Below are 18,089 nucleotides of genomic sequence, written 5' to 3'. Positions count from 1 at the left end.
CATATATATATACATATATATATATATATATATATATATATAGGTTTTATAGCAAATATAAAAAGGAATTATAAAATGTTTTCCATTTGAAACACAAAAAGCTCTCGTTTAAGTAAGACTGCTGGGTTCGAAAGCTTTATATCTACGCTTCAGAGTGGTTTGGTGGAACTATGACACCGCACGGCAAAGAAGGCCTCAAGGATTTATTCACAGTAAAAAACCATACATTATTAGGACTCCCTTTGCAGCAGGGTGTTGGACAGAATCATACAAACAGAATGATAATAAAACTATATTTTAATTTTAATTTTTACAAAATTCATTACAAAAATCACTAATGTATACTTATAGGTTTTCCCAAAGAGGCAGAAACACGGGTAGTTTTGATTATACGTTTTTTTTTCAGTGTAAATTGTAAATATTTTTTTCCTAAAAACTTATGCTTGGGTGCACTCTCATTTTTAATATGGCTCATCTGTTTGGAGTTGGAATTATACAATTATCATTAAAAATATGTAATCTTCAAAACCAATTTCTTCAATTTTTATTAAATAAAAATGAACGTATCAACACCATTGCCACTACATTTTGCTAATCCTTAATTTATTATTTTACAAACTACGACTACATTCTTACGAAAACTCAAACGCTTGTAGCATAAAAGACGCGTGTGGGGAAGATCTAATCAAATTTAATTTACATTTGCCTATTAAGAAAATTTTTCGTAAAAGTTTTCAGTCTTTTTTCTCAAAAATACTTTAATTTCCTGCCTGTTGAAGTGCAAATAGTTTAAATAATTTTTTAAACTCTTAAAAATTTTTAAATTTTCTCTACCTAACGTAGAAGATGTTTTCTTATAGTAGTTTTATTCACCTTTTATCTTCTTTTTTATCTTTATACGTTTCAAGAATTTATAATGTTGAGATTTTATGACTGGAAGTTTTAACTTGCTTTAAGCAAGACACTTCTAGTTGTCTTTTTTTAAAATTAATATTTTTCATTTATTTGCATTTTGTAAATTTTTTTGCATTTCCTTTCATGTTTCTTTTTCCTATTTTTATTTTTATTATAATATATAAACTAAATTCTGTAGTCGCTAGCATAGACCTACAGACTAAAAAAGAACTTGTTCACTTTATTTCTGTGTTTGTTTGCTCCTTTCCATAATTTATTGGGATTGCATTGCTTTTTTTTCTTTGCCTTTATTTAGTTTATGGTATAAAATTGTTTTTTTAAATAAATAATATCCTGTCAAAAATTAATATCTAAAGTCAAATTGAAAATTAATGGAATGTTTCCTCTTTCAATAATTTCGTCAAATAAATATAAAATAAGAACTGTGTAAATAAAAATTACATTGCAATAACAAGAACTCAAAACTAAAACTTAATGCATGAGTTCAAATGGGCCCTACCAAATATTTAAATGGTCACAGAACAGAGAAATAAGAATAAACCATGTTTAAAAAGGAAATTCCGCAACATTTTCAGGGAAATTTTCTTTTTTTAAAAATACAGTAATTTACGATATAACTACTTTTAATCAGTGAAAAGATTTAATAAACCTACTTAAAACTATTGACACAGACTTTTCTTTGTTTCATGTATAAATTTTTTTAATAATCAAAAACTAACGAACAGGACACTTTGAGCAACAAAAGAAAAACGGAAGAAAAGAATATAAGGTGAAACTCGCCTTAATTTCCTAGACATGTTAAGTAAAGAAAAATTTCTTGTTCGCGTCGAGTTCCTCCAGATGTTAAGCAAAGAAAGCTTTCGGGTATTCAAAAATGTTCTACAGTTGCAATTTACTTGCCTTGCTTCATACAAATGAATCGCAGCGGCTGAGTCTACGGCTGCTGATACACTGTTAGAGATTTCTCAGAAAAATGGTTTTATAACAATTTAATTAATTGTTATTCCACCATATTTAAGGAAAACAGTCAAATTATCGTAATTAAAACGGTAACTGTTACCTGTGGGAAAAACCGTTTATTAACTGTTTTCACCTAATAAGGTTAAACGACCAGAATTTTACAGCACCAAATAGACCCACCTTTTGAAGTCACACAGTTCGTTATAGATTAGTACATATTATAGCCGAGCAGGTTAATCTATCAGTTTCATGACCAATTGAAATGGGATTCGAGTTCCAGCGTTAACACCACAATATTTCATCAATTCTCTTCATGACATGTTTCCACTGTCCTACGTTCCCCTATTTGAGTCCAGAACTCTCCAATGCCCATTATTAATAAAAAGTCTAGATATTTTTAGGTATTTGCCTAGGTATTTATTTTTTACGGTTTTGAAAATATGTTAGTGGTGAATGGTTATAATACAGTATAATTTTGTATTCATGGGTTTATAACTATATTAGTTGTAAACGGTTTCATAGCCGTGAAGGTAAAAAAATGTTCTTTACCGTAAACTATCAGGTTGATCTGATGAACAGACTTCTGCCGGTTATTTTATCATAATTATAGAATAAAAATTCAAACAGTGTCTAAAAAATTTCCTACCTCAGATCGGTTGGGTGCCACCCCCTTCTTTCGTATGGTGGTCACGGATATCTACAGCGGTCACATTTGGGTCCGAATGCGAACGCAAAACTTCCTCGTATAATACTCGTCATTGGTCATCGAACATCTTTTTCTCATCGAACATTAGTCTCTTTGTCTGCATCAAATTAAACTTTAATTTTTTCGTCATCACCTGTACAGATTTTTATTATACCCTATAATATGGAAAAATCTCTTATTTACAAAGATACTGTGTATTTTTTATTATTAGTATCTTTCGCCATTGTTTTTTTTCTCCAGGTCATACTGAAATCCTCTGGCAACTCTGCAAGATTTTCTGTAATGCTTCAATTTTTATAGCGTAATTATGCAGTTGTGTAATTAATTATGTAATTATGCAGTTATAATGCAATAAATATTGACTCACATTTTAAGAAGTGATAGAATTTAGGAACATAATAATTCGTTTTGAACCTTTAGTCGCTCGCAATACTTTTAATGTCTACATAAATAATAAAATAATGTAGTAATGTAAATGTAATAAAAGATAGCGATATCAGACAAACTGTTAAAATAAAATTATTAAAATATTTTTAACCTTTAATTGTTTTCAAATTTTTTACACTATACGAGATAACTTGTAAAACGGAATCGGAAATAAACAGGATAATTAGTTTCCCATTTATAGCAATTAAAAAAATTTAAAATTAAGGAATAGCGAAACAAATGACCTATTTAATAACTTTAAGTTGCACTGCAAAAAATCTCTTAAATAAACATTCTTAAGAATTTCTATTATATGTTTTGTATGTTTTACGCTGTATTATTTCTCCTTCGTTAGTTATAAAAATATATATCAAATATCCTGTACACCTTAAAAAGTACATAGGAGATCAATTAACTCAAAATATTTGGCGCTTACATATTGTCTCGTCAATTACTTTCTCCATATCTGAGGATAAGTTTAGAAATGATTCATATTTAAATATTATCTTTTTTTTTAATGCAATAAGTAATCATCGTATTTTGGCAATTTCTGAACAATAAATTACTATATTAAAATAAATTTGAAACATGCCAAAAATGACTTTGGGGGCAATGTTGGCGAAAATGATTGGCTGGATAAATCATAAGTACCCAATATTTTATCGTATACTTAGCGCTTTTTTTTATAAATACCCAACAAATTATGTTACAAAAAATTCCATAACTATGCCATCAATGAAAAAAAAATTGAAAGCAACCTTTTAAGTAGCATTGTGTATTTCTTCTTCTCTTGCAGTTTTACCTACAGAAGGTCCTCGAATTACGGGAGGTCTACCCAAGTACAAAGTTGGTGATATCGTTCTTGTAAATTGCACATCTTCCAAATCAAAACCAGCTGCAAATCTAGAATGGTACATTAATGATGAACTTATCACTGGTAAAAAGGAGGTAAGAGCAAAGCGCCTGTTAGCAATTAGAGTTATTTATATAGTTTTTTTAAAATCTCTTCTCGAATTTCTTTTACTTTTTACTTAGCATTTTATGCAAGGTTCATATTTTTGGTGAGTTGATGTGTTGTAGCATCTATTATGAAATCGGCTTTACATAATATTTTTAAGCCATTAACATTTTTACTTTTTGTATGGCATATGTCTATTTTTTTACCATCATAATCTGCCTTTTTTACACTAGTGTTAAATATTTCTTTTTTTTTTGATTTATTGATGAACAAAATTACAGTAAAATAATAAAAAAAATGCTTCTAAAATAATTAACATTTTGCTTCCGGCTCTTAGTACTTATGATGAAATTCGCCATTTTTGTCCACCAGTTATACCAGCCGTAAGCAAAATGTTATATAATGTTTCTACTTCTTAATTTTTAATGAAATAAATCTCAATCTTTAAAAGAAAATTGAAAGTTGGTTACGTTTTTCCCTTCTGCATTAAAAATAAATAATTCATATTGAAAATTCTCATGAAACCTAACTTGATTTGACTTATTTTGTTTTCTAATTTTCATGAAAACTAAATTAAATTTTATAGTTCAAACTATACATCATGAAATGATCCTGACCGCCAGTTTCTTTTCAAAGCACAAAACCATAAACTTGTTTTACACGAAAAAAAAAATTCTGGTTAAATTACCACACTGCATAGTAATGGCATGCCATGTGAAAAAAAACATAATTCTGGTTAATTAAGCCGAAATATTCAGTAATCAAACCATTCATTCGGTATTTTTTCATTTATATGGTAACAGTATACGGAAAATTCTAGTTTTCAAAATTAATGCTCCTATTACCAATTTAGTAAAACATAAGGAACTGAAAATTAAATTTAAGCGAATTAATTTCTTTTTTATATTATGCTGTAAAATATCAATACAACCAAATTTTATCGCAGATTACAAGACAGTATTTTATTCTTAGTTTTACCAAAATCATAACCAAAACATTTCGGTGAAACTTACCAATCCATTTGGTATTCCCATAAAGCGAGGAACACGGTAAATTTCACCATATTATGGTAGTTTGACTATACTTTTTTCAGTTTAGAAATGCATATACCTAAATTAGATTTTTTTTTTAACTCTGTTGCAAAATTTTTGAAAATCTTGTTTCAAATCTCAAATCTATTTTTCTTGAATTTTTGTGATTTGTACTTGATAAAACTTTATTTACGAATCGATTATTTTCCCTTTCGTGCTTTTCACACTATTGTAGTGCTGTATGGGCTAGAATATATTAATACAGCATTAAATATAGCTATTTTCGCTGATATTACCATCTGAGCTGATGACAAGATCATATATTTTCGGTATTATTTTTTTCTAATTTTGGTTGAATTTTAAGTTTTTTTAAGTCTTTAATATTTTATCTCCATATATAAACCTGTCTATATACAAACATATCTATAATAAACATGTATTAACAACATTGATTACAAGTCTTTGTCTGTTTAAAAGAGATACATGTACCTCAATTGTTCCATTGTATTTTAGAATAGGTTATTTTAAAGGCAGATAATTTGATATTTATAAATTGATCTTTTTTGGGATGTATTCCAGATACAATTATTTTTTTAAAAAACAGCAGGCATATTAAAAAATTAACTGTGATAAAATTATTTAATACATTTTGTTGAATGAAGACAATGATTCTAAACTCTTCATCAGCAGTTTGGAATCTAGATTCGGTTTAAATTCAAACAACTGAACTATGATGTTTGATCTTAATTGTCTCCTGTTTTCTTTACCACTTAGGTTAGTTGACTCTTCAAATTATTTGACTAATGAAACTTTTCACTAAGGGAACTTGCACTAAGTTTATTGCAAATTCGACTGAAATATTGGGCAAAGGAGAATTACCTTACTGATTTTGATACACTTTAACCCATAAAAACATAAAAACAAATGAATAAAAAAAGAAATTTGACTAAATTATATGATATTTCAGATATAAGGCAATGTGAATGTGAAATCCTTGTTATAATCGTATTTATCATATCTTAGCCAATCAAAGCACGTTGCACGTCGAAAACAAAATGGAAATTANACTTTATTTGCTAATCGATTTTTTCCTTTCTTGCTTTTCACTCTATTATAGTGATGTATGGGTTAGAATATATTAATACGGCATTAAAGAGAGCTACTTTCGCTGATATAATCATCTGAGATGGTGACAAGATTTATTTAATTAACAAGATAAATTATTTTCAGTATTATTTTTTTCTAATTTTGGTTAAATTTTAACTTTTTTAAATCTTTAATATTTAATATCTATATATAAGCATGTCTCTATATAGACACATCTATATATAAACATGTCTATATATAAGCAATCGATACATAAACATGTATTAAAACATTGGTTACAAGTCTTTGTCTATTTAAAACGGATACACGTACTTCAATTGTTCCATTACATTTTTAAATATGTTGTTTTAAAAATAGACAATTTGATATTTATAAAGTGATCTTTTTTGGGATGCATTCCAGATACAATTATTTTTTTTAAAAACAGCATACATATTAAAAAATTAACTATAATAAAATTGTTTAATACACTTTGTTGAATGAAGACAATGATTCTAAACTCTTCATCAGCAGTTTGGAATCTAGATTCGGTTTAAATTCAAACAACTGAACTATGATGTTTGATCTTAATTGTCTTCTGTTTTCTTTACCACTTAGGTTAGTTGATTCTTCAAATTATTTGACTAATGAAACTTTTCACTAAGGGAACTTGCACTAAGTTTATTGCAAATTCGACTGAAATATTGGACAAAGGAGAATTACCTTACTGATTTTGTTACGCTTTAACCCATAAAAACAGATGAATAAAAAAAGAAATTTGACTAAATTATATGATATTTCAGATATAAAACAATGTGAATGTGAAATCCTTTATTATAATCGTATTTATCATATCTTAGCCAATCAAAGCACGTTGCACGTCGAAAACAAAATGGAAATTAAATTTTTTTTTGTGGAAAAATTTTAAATCTCTAAATTTGAGCTGATATATTTGTTTGATAAGTATTGTGTATTTATTTAAAGTTTAACAAAATTTTAAGAACATGAAAGTTATTAGATTTATTAGGTATATTTAAAATATAAGTCCTGATTTCATATTATAAAAAATATGTTATCAAGGTATTTTTATAATGAGTAACCACTTTAAATCGCATAGAAAAATTAAACAAGTAAAAATACGAATACTGTTTGTGAAAGATGCGAAAAGAAAACTGAAACATATATCACAAAATGAAATTTATTTGTGTTTTTAGTCACATTTTAATTCACTTAAACTCTTAAAAAGGTGCGAAAAACATTCATATTATCCATAGAATAATCTAGAGTTGTAACTCAGTCGAATGTAAAGAAAAACATTCTTTGTAAAAAGGTTAGAATGTAAAGAAAAGCATTAGTCTAATTTACATAATTATGATTAATTGTAATTCTGTTAAGAATATCGAAAATATAAAAGAATTAAAATCAATGACAAAATATTCTTTAATTGTAATTCATTTAATTTTATTTCACTTTGTAATTCATACAATGTAATTCAGAACTCATATAACCCATTTAATAGTCTCTAAAATGAACATAAATCAAATATATGAGCAATTCTACAAATAAACGCCAATTAGGCGGCAAAAAAAGTTTGTGGGGGGGGGGCACGCTATTTCTATATGAATTTTCTTCTTTTTTACTCCCTAAAAAAGCAAGAAAAATCGTGAACATGAAATTTTTTCCTTGTGACATACTTTAAATGACAGAATACCAAATGGTTATGATTTATCTGAGTTATTTATTCAGATAAAACGATTTTTACATAAATATATTATTATAATGTCTCTCTAAAATGTATTTATAGAGATTTCATACTATACAATTACATTTTAGCATAAAAAACAAAAATAAAAAAATTTAATCAAAGTTCGTAAATTGAAAAAATCGGGAAAAATTTAAATTTGGTATTTTGTCATTAAAGTATGTCACAAAGAAAAAATTTCATGTTCACGATTTTTTCTTGCTTTTTTAGGGAGTAAAAAAGAAGAAAATTCATTTAAAAATAGCGCGCCCCCCATTTTTTTTGGCCTTCTAATTGGCGTTTACTTGTAGAATTGCTCATATAGTTAACATATTTTGTATATAGTGGGCAATTATAATTTATAAATGAAATTTTAATTGTAGTTCACTTGGTTATAATTCATTTAATAATCTATAAAATGCAAAAGAATTATAATATTATGCTGTAATTCACAGATTAAATCTTTCACTCGATAATTATCCATGATGCAGTTTACTAGTCCTAATCCTACAATCGGTGTGTTGATACAAAATGAGTTATATACATATAAATCTAGATATGTGGGGAAGTTACAGAGAGGGAAATGATTGGGTAATATGAGCTATGTGTGATGCATGAACTCTCAAGGGGGTTTCTGTTCAAACTATTCACCTGCTTATTGACGAGGAGTTATCCTGTAACTACTCCAACACGCGTTCCCTGAATATGTAACTATGTAATACATAGTCACATGTCACGCCTGGAACCATTGTTCGAATATATATTCTATAACATTTCCTATTTGATATTGAGTGAAATACTATATAATACTGTGTTTAAAAGGAAACACTACTATGGTTATTTTCTTTTCAAAAGAAAGGCTTAATGTTATAATGAAATCTGTTGAGTAAATATTAAGCAAAAGCATATGAATCATTCATGATGTTAGACTTCTGCGTGAAAATATCTGCCCGACGATGATATTGATAACTTTCTTCTACTTCAGTATTAGTGTTAAAATTGGATTTTGTAAAATTTGTTTATAAAGCACGGCGACACGTAAGATTTTTTTAAAAACTTTTGTTGATATATTAAACAAAAAATGTCTTAAAATTTCGAGTTTTATTTTTTAGGTTGTCAAGCGTAAACGTAACTAAAATGCACATCAGGTGATAATTAAGTACAAGAAAGATCGTTTTTTGCGATAATACAGTTATCCTAGCACTACTTTTACTTGGTAATAATCAAAGCAATGTTTTAAATTGGTACCATCCTAGGATTATTTTAAATCCACCCTATCAATATTCTAACTAGTCGCTGTAACTAACCATAGATATTACTATAACCTAACTATAGCATAAGGATCCATAATTATTACCATACGTGGCCTCGTAGTTGAAGCAAGTTTGAAAGATATCTTGATTCAGTTTCTTCCGAAATTATTAACAGCACGTGGGAATTTAATCTGTTTAGCAACACGTAAACTTTTAGGTAAAATATGTGTTTAGGTGTTGTTGTAGGTTAAATATCCGGCCAGCAAATATCCGGCCAGCTACATTTGTTATGTTATTCGGTGTATGTAATTGGGAAATTATGTGAACTCAAAATTCCGAAAAACATTTACACATTATTAATCATTTAGTAAGCCGTCAATATGAGAATTTGCATAGCTGCAATGCCATAATTGTAAATAAATCTAAGTTAGTTATAGTTGAATGAGTACGAATTAGGCACGAAGTTGCAAGGGTTTATACATATAAAAAGTGCTATTTTCGATATGAAGTTATTTACACTTTTGACATTCTAAGTACATAGTATATATAACTATCTAATGAAGGATTTAGACACTGCTTCTAGTGTGTTTTTTACACTCAATTGAATTAGAAAAAAAAGTCAATTATGTAAATATTTTAGAAAAATAAAATAATACTTTTTATGCATGAAACCTCCTCAACTTTAGAGCTATTGGTTCTATTAGCTATTATTTTATTTCCCTTGGCTTAGCTTAAAACTAATTACGAACTATTAACTATAAAGCAGTATCATATACATAAATAGGGTCGAATAAAACAATACACTCTTTGTTCATAAATCATTAAAATACTCCTTAACTATTTAATCTATCAACGCCGATTTGATCTCCTTTGATTTAACGCAACAATACATATGAAATAATATTTCATTAGCCTAGATAAACATGCGTGATTAATTTATTTCATTCGTTGTGAAAAATTACTATTCTCCATCTGTCTAAAATTCAATTTCAGATGCATAAATAAGTAAAAGTCAAACATTGTACGTTTGCCTATAAAACCATTATAAATTTTAAACTATTAATTTTATCGTCTTAAGCTTGGGCGTAATAAAGATTTCGTAAATGAATGCTAATTTTTCTAGATATCAATATTTAAGTTTCTTCCAGCACTGTCAATATCCGACGCGATGTGCAAAGTTTGTGTTACTCTTTACCGCTTCTTAAGAGGACTTTTCTTGCCTCTAGGAATTTCATTTTTTGAATGTTGGGGTAAAATGCTTTTTTTTTTTACCTGCTGAATTCAGGTGCTCATAATTAAGGTTACACCCTGTTAGCACTAATACCGAGACCGTTGATTTGATTTATATGAAATATGGTAAAGATGTAAGGATCATGATGAAAACAAATCTGAAATAAGAGTTTGGACACATTTTACTCCAGGCAAAGCAAAGTCCAATATTAAGATATTTTTATTGCAGAATACGTTTCTCCCATACATAATGTATCTCCCATACAGGGTGTGTAGCGTTTTTAAAAAATGCTTAAAGGTGCTTATTTTCGATTATCGTTATTTAAAAGCCCTTAAAGGTGCTTTTTTCATTGAGTGTTTTTAAAAAGTGCTTAATTTCCCTTTTTAAGAATGAGATTTTTTTTTCTTGTTACAATGTCGATTTTCGCGACGTATTATGCAAAAGCGTGCTTTTCTCATTGCTCTATTCAACGTTTTCACCATTCATTTCAGCGTACCGTCGGTCCACAGCGTATGAAAGCACCAATCATTTTACATGTTTGATAAAATACTTGCGAGTCCGCATGTTCATCGACTGAGCTTGGTTCGGGGAGATTATTGCCTTCTCATGTGCAACTCTGCTGCATTTTGCACGAGATTCTCGATTTCTGACTTCATTTTCCACCCACTCATATCGAACCGAAAAATCTCTCGATCATTTTATAACTGCTAATATAATCAAGAAAAGAGTTCTTTGTCAGAAACTGGTTATTTTCTTATGATTATCTAAAGTCTTTGAAAATTATTTTGCATTTTGTTAATGTATGCAGTACTTAAATATTATTTGAGTGCTTAAAAAGTACTTAAAAGGTGCTTATTTTTTGTTGAAAGCTTTGGCTACGCACCCTGATGTACCAGGTTTCATTGCATCCACTACTAGAACGGACACCGTGTTGGTGTAAATAAGGTAACATTAGTTAGAGCCAGTGTGTATACATTGAATTAAAAATATTTAAAGATAGCAGTGATATCTCATTACCCATTCAGTTCGAGGTAAATCCATTGATGCGCGAATTATTTATCAATCATTTCTAATACATTGACGAAAAAATTATGATTTAGAGAGAGTGATGTGGGGATAGTAATTATAGACAATATCAACCTTCATCTATGAAGAGGTACCTCAACACAGAATTGAGTTAACATGTCTTATATACTTGAGAATTGTATTTTTGTAGTGGTAGACGCACTACAGTATTCCCCACCAGAATTATATCTGAGGTGGAATTCTATATACGGATACCACAAGTTGATTCGTGAGAAGCCGAGAGAACTGTATAGAGATCACCGTACTTTTAAACGCTGATTGAGAGAGTTATATTAAGTTAACTATCGTGGTCGCTCCTGTGTTGCCATTAGCAGTCGAGTGTATACAGGGTGATGTTGTGCGTGATCGAGACTGAGTAGCTAATGAACGAGAACTCAAGGAGGTAGATGACGCTATAGTCACAAGTAGCAAGTCAACTGTTCAATGTGGACCATCCATCGAAGTAGGCGTGTTCAAATAGAAGTGGGAGTTTCTGTCAAGGTAGGCGTGTTTACATCACGTCCGAAAGTCATCAATGTGATGAGAGTAGAAATCAACAATGCCATACTTAATCTATCAAAAGGTACATCAAAATTGAATAGAGTTAGCATGTCCTATATACTAGTGAATTGATATTTAATAATTGTAGTGGTAGTTACACCACAGGTGGCAACTGCTTGCTGAACAAGGAAGTACAAAAGATTATGCAAATGTAATGCACACATTTTACCAAACTGTCTTTTTAAACATTACTTAAGAATTAACTTTTTTTTCTAATTTTTTATATTATAATGCCATGCTTTCTATCACAATAAAATACTGAGTAATTATAAATTTTTTATGTACTATCTCATAATAATCTCTATAATTCAATTTGTTGGTCATCTTAAAAATTTAAGAATCAAATAAAATTGTTTTCAGAAAATATTTATTGTTATTATGTCCTATAATTGTGATAACATTTCTTGTAAAAGGGAAAAATTTATTGCACAAAATTGTTTCAATTCTCTAAGTAATAATGTCACTTTTTAAAATGGAGATTTAACTTTTAACTGCTCATAACAATTCTTAGTAAAATTCCGAAACACTTTCATTTAAAATGTACTCAAACACGAACATTAAAATGAATAAGAATTATTTTTCTAATTAAACAGCACGACGTTTAAACGGTACACTAAGCAAACAAAATACTTTCTGCAAAAAGCTCGCTCCAATATCCATTTAAATTGATTGAACAATCGTCCTGAGCCCATTTCATTTACTTTATAACTGTTTTGGCAAACAAAACAAAAGCAAACTCACAGAGGATTAATTACGATGATGACTTTATTCCAAATTCATTCATTTGCATTTAAACAATGGCGAGAAAAAAAAAGTTTAGCGGTGAATTTGGCGTCTATTTCTTAAGATCTTTCAATGTGTCTCTATGGAATTGGGCTTTATTTAATAACCTAATGATTCATATGCAATAAATGGTAGTCATTTACGGCCAGCAGTGACGTCGTTAACGATGGGATTTAGTGCACAGTTGTCGTAAATAAGAATTTAGCTATCAGAGTGCCCCATAAAAGAGAAAGACTTGGTCGATCATAATTCGCCAAATGTTCCTGATTTGGCGCTATCCCTTTAATTCCTTGGCTAACTTAATCCTTATCGCTATCGTTTGTCGCAAATGATGCTAAGAGTACCTCCAGCGACAACTTTACTGGTTATGGTTTCGGAGGAGAAAAGAAATTGTTGTCTTATGGCTTTATTAATAAGGATAACAAATTTTAGCTTTTGTGTTGAGGGTGAAATTATTGTAATTGTATTTTTCCAACATTTATTGTATTTTCAGCTTAGTATTTATTATTTATTAAAATAATATATCTGATTTTTCTTAATAAAGACTTAAATCTACTTAAAATAAAGTAGACAATTTATTTTCATAAATTTTTCTGCGTTATCTTAATAGATGGGTTAAAAATGATTTGGAAAAAGGTAAATGATATGTGAAAAAATTGCCTAAGTTTTATTATCTTAGTTTATCGCAAAAATTATGAATTATATAATTTTTTTCAACTTTAAATATTACAAAGGTTTAAAAATATTACCAATGAAAATTGAATAAATAATTATCGTACAAAACTAAGATCAGAATTGTAAAGCAATTGTTATTGTACTGTCATTAAAAATAGACCCAGTATAAGTTTTTATTTTTGAATACTATCAATAGCAAGTCTAATTAATTAAGAAGATACATCGGTTTTAATTACTTTAATAGTTTAAATGTGGAAAAATTTAAATAGAGTTGATAAACTCAGTAATATATATTTTAGGGACAGACATTTTCTGCATGAAATTATTATTTATGAATAAAATTGCATAAAGTAAAAGCAACTTAATGGAATAAAAGTTATAAAACTGAATAAATTTTCTATTTTAATTTAATAATACTTTTTTATTGCTTAAATAAAACATATGTTGTTGCATGAATGTGATCAAATAATGTAAATAAGCCAGATTATTTCATATTTTTAATGCAATAATCTTTAGAAATACGTTTAAATTATACTTTTAAGTCCTGCATAGATAACTTATCAATAATGTGAATATAACAAAAATTATTAACTATCTCTTGAGAGATAGTGAATAATCGATATTACATAAACTAATGTAATGTGTGAAGCAAATCTAGTATAAAGTATGGAAATTTTGTTTTTAGCAGATTTACAAATTTCCCTGACCAGGTGTAGGATAACGTAGGAATAAGGAGTAAATTTGAAGAGATTTGAGCAAAAAAATATTTTTAGGGAAATTGTATTGCGTTCTGGCAGTATTTACTTATCAAAATATTCAATCAATTTTTAAAATATTGAAAATTATCTATTTTAATTCAGCAGAAAGAAACTTAGCTCTTCGATTAAACAAAATTGGAGTAATAAGTCCCTCACAATTCACTTAAGCCTCTATATGTTTTTTTTGTCTTACAAATCAAAAAGTCAACATTCTTCGCCAATATATATTTCACATTAAATTACCTTTCCAATTTCTCATCTGACAGTAAGGTATTATATTCTCAAAACTTTGCATCATTCTTTTCCAAACAAAGATGATTATTTTTTATTTTCTTTCTCTATTTTACGAACCCATCTTCAACTCGTGAATGATTATTTCCTGGTACAGGATAACTCGTCTTCCTTGTCTGCGATAAGAACTGTCAACATAGACTTAGAAAGTCATCTATCAACCGCCAGTTCTCGATGTCACTTTCCAGGTTAACACAAACGACAAACGACGAATTAATTGATGTTGTTTGGACCCCACGCGCATAAATTTAATAAGGCAGACCAGCATTAATAAGGAAAAGTGAAACAGCCGGAATTTCAAAAGGCCAAGCCGTACACCGGACCTTCTAGTTGTGAATAGTTAGCTTAATTGAATGAGGAAACCGGTTTCTCCTGGGACCTCGAATGCTGGATCAATTTAATTTAGTGCAAGTTTAGTCGACGGCATATTTATCCTTTCGTTTCCTGTTACTTTCATCTTGAAGTTAATTGAAAGTAAACATTGCGGCTTCTGGATTACCTGGTGTTTCCTAAAATAACAATAAAGCTGATTTTAGAAATAGCCAGTTTGAGGAGAACTGAGGATAATGTTTAGAAAAGTGTGGTAAAGTAGATTAAAAGGCAATGATGGTGTTTATGATAGTTTTAATGAAATTATTTGGATTTATGCTTTGTTGAAAACTAATGGTTTGTAGTTTGTCGTAAACATCTAACGATGTTATGAATAACGGGCATTTAATGCAAATATAATCACTATTTGAACCTATATTTTGCGTGTTCAACTTAGTCCAGGCCAGAGATTTTTCATTATTTCTTTCTATTTAAACTAAATAAAATAATTAACCTTTCGTTTCATTCTTAACTTTTGTATTGTGACGGAGTGATACCCTATGGCTATCAGAGGCGAAAATATCGGAATATACCTTTTAAAAATATTTTATTCAGGTTCTCGCAGGTCTCGTTCGAAACTTAGTGTAGTGAACTAACCATAAAAGTAGCCTTTATTAACTCCAAATTACTCCTCACGCAAAGCTGTTAAGCAGGTTGACAATTTTGCGTATTGAATAATTATTTGTCGTTATGAAGCAAACAGATGTTAAATTATCGAAAGATTTTTGTTTTAAAACTAACCCGTAAAGAACGTAAACATTTATAGCACAGTGAGGAAACTGTTATAAAATTTGTAAAATTACTTTTTTTCGAAGATCAAAAAGTTGTTTTGATAGTACTTGATATGACTTGAAATGGATTATAGAGAAAATACGTGAGATTAGAATATAGATGTTATGTTGTTAACTATTATTATATCTAATGCACAGTTTTCAGAATATCGGAACACCCGGAAAAACTTTCATCTAATGATAAGATTATAAGATACAATCTTAATGGTTCAATGGCCTACCTTAAATATGCTGGCTAATAAGTGAAGATGATGTTTTAAGTTACGACGCAATTGTAAGATACACAACTGTTTACACAATTTTTAAGAATTTAAATATGTATGACAAAATACAAATTGTGAAAGAAATTGGTCGAATAGTTGTTGTGAAAATCAAAATTTAACCATACGACTTTTGTTAAAACTTGACTATTTGGAAACTATTGTGTTCATTGCGCTCAAATTTTATTTTCGCATTCAAAAATTACATCATTTAAAAAAATGTAAACATTTGTTTTTTTAACAATTCAGTTTTTTACTATTATGAATTAAAGGAATAAATAATAAAAATAAATATATTCAATATTTCTTTTTCGCATGGAGTTATCTTTTGGGTCAATCAGTTTTATATTTTATTGTAAAAACTTTTTAATTCGCTTAAGTTCTCTAAGTTTACAGTTCACGAGATTGACTAATTATAGTAAAATTAACATTAACCTTCAACCATTCGTCAGGCCAAACTATTGAGGCAAAGCTTCCCTTATGGAGGCTAACTTTTCTCCCATATTTTGAATGATAGGAATCCTAATTCATGGAAAAAAAAGTAGAAAGCGTGAGTAATTTTTATTTCGTGAAAGTCAGCTTTTTAATTTGATTTAACTTGAAATATCGTCTGCGCTAGTTAATCAGCATATTTAAGGTAATGCTTTAAACTATTGAGATTATATCCCTACTTGAAACGTTTTTCAGAATGTACACATTTTTTGCGTATGTGGCAGGACACTTAACTCTAAATAAATGCTTAAACTAAATAAAAATGCCAACAAATCATCAAAATCTAGAAAAAAGTGCACTTATATGAGAGTGTACTAAAACAAAATAAATTCGTAAGCTATCGTTGTTCATGGTTCCAGGAAAAAAAATTTTTTAAGACATATGTTTCTATAAATATCCTAACAAAATATTCACTTGCCTTTGACTATTTGACTAAAAATAGTACATTTCTTTGTCAAACGCGCTAACTTGCTACAGTAAAATATTTCAAACACAGTTCAAACTCATATCACAATGATTTTTTTTTATCATTTTCGTCTTCACGCAAGTGCTACAATAGGGATATCGTATATCGAGGAGCTATTGCTTCTTAGCCGTTTTTCCACTATGGTAAAAATATTGTATAGTGTATGAATTGCATTTTCATATTGTTCAGGAGATTTCTATATAGGTTATATGAAGTTTTTACATACTGTGTTGTTATATGAAAGAAATACCAGTCTATCCTTATCTGAAAATAAAATTTAGGGATAGTTTGATGTAAAAATGTTCTCTTTAGAAAATATATGGCTTATCACTTTATTTTTCTAAGACCATCATATACATTTGAATTTGATGTTAATATAATCAGGATAATAAAACAGTTAAATTGTTTCCTAATGTTTCATGTTTCAACTCTTAAGTAACGATTTATTTTCTATATAGACATGTAAATTATGTATGTAAATAATTAAAAAAAATATTACAAATTATATCAATACAATATTTGCTAAAAATTTAAAAGTACTTATTACTTCGTGAAAGCAAAGAGACAACTAATGGATATAATTTTCGTTGGGAATTTTAAATTGAACATCACATTATACATTCTCTCCTCAGTATTGTAAAATGAGGCTCAAAAATAATGTTTCATTCTAAGAACATTTAATAGTCACTTCTTTTTTGGGTATTTAATTTTTTCAGATCCACTGGGACATATATGTCCAGTAGATATTTTTATAAACATTTATGGGCTACTAAGCCTGAATTTCATACGATCGCAAGTTCCTCTGGTTTTTTGTGGTGATATTAAAATTTTTGAGAAATTGCTTAATCTGATTGGCAAAATATTGTTTTTATAACTTATTTGATCTATTAAAACTATAATTTTCTTTTTTATTGAGAAAAAAAACTAGTCCTGAATGAGTTAAGGTAGAAAAAGATAAAGTTTAAAGTATTACCTAAATAAATTTACTAACTATAAACGAAGAGCACTATTGTTAAATATTCAACAGTATTTTTTTTCAATTATTTATGTTCCATTTCTGTGTACAACTGAAAAAAGTTCTTTTAATGAAATGAAACTCATAAAAATGAGGAAAATAGATATATTTTGCATAAACACACGCATAGATGGGAATAAAAATTTTCAAGCTTGAAATTGCGTTTTCTCAAATCAATGTTCTTTTAAACCACAAGCACGACAAATAAATTCTACTTACTCATATATTTTAACATTGTGTATACACTTAATTTTTT

The 18,089-nt window shown here is 28.5% G+C and overlaps 1 protein-coding gene across 1 annotated transcript in view; it reads left to right on the top strand.

Moving 5' to 3' along the window:
- LOC107441168 (uncharacterized) overlaps nt 1–18,089 on the top strand; it is a 140,396-nt gene that overhangs the window by 116,310 nt on the left and 5,997 nt on the right. Inside the window, exon 4 of the mRNA XM_071181548.1 lies at nt 3,804–3,955. Coding sequence (XP_071037649.1) covers nt 3,804–3,955 — 152 coding nt within the window. The remainder of the gene's footprint in view (nt 1–3,803; nt 3,956–18,089) is intronic.

This window comes from Parasteatoda tepidariorum, chromosome 5, assembly GCF_043381705.1.
Source record: "Parasteatoda tepidariorum isolate YZ-2023 chromosome 5, CAS_Ptep_4.0, whole genome shotgun sequence".
In the NCBI taxonomy this organism is placed as follows: Eukaryota; Metazoa; Arthropoda; class Arachnida; order Araneae; family Theridiidae; genus Parasteatoda; species Parasteatoda tepidariorum.
Note: the sequence above shows the minus strand (reverse complement) of the source record. Positions and strands in the feature narration are given on the sequence as shown.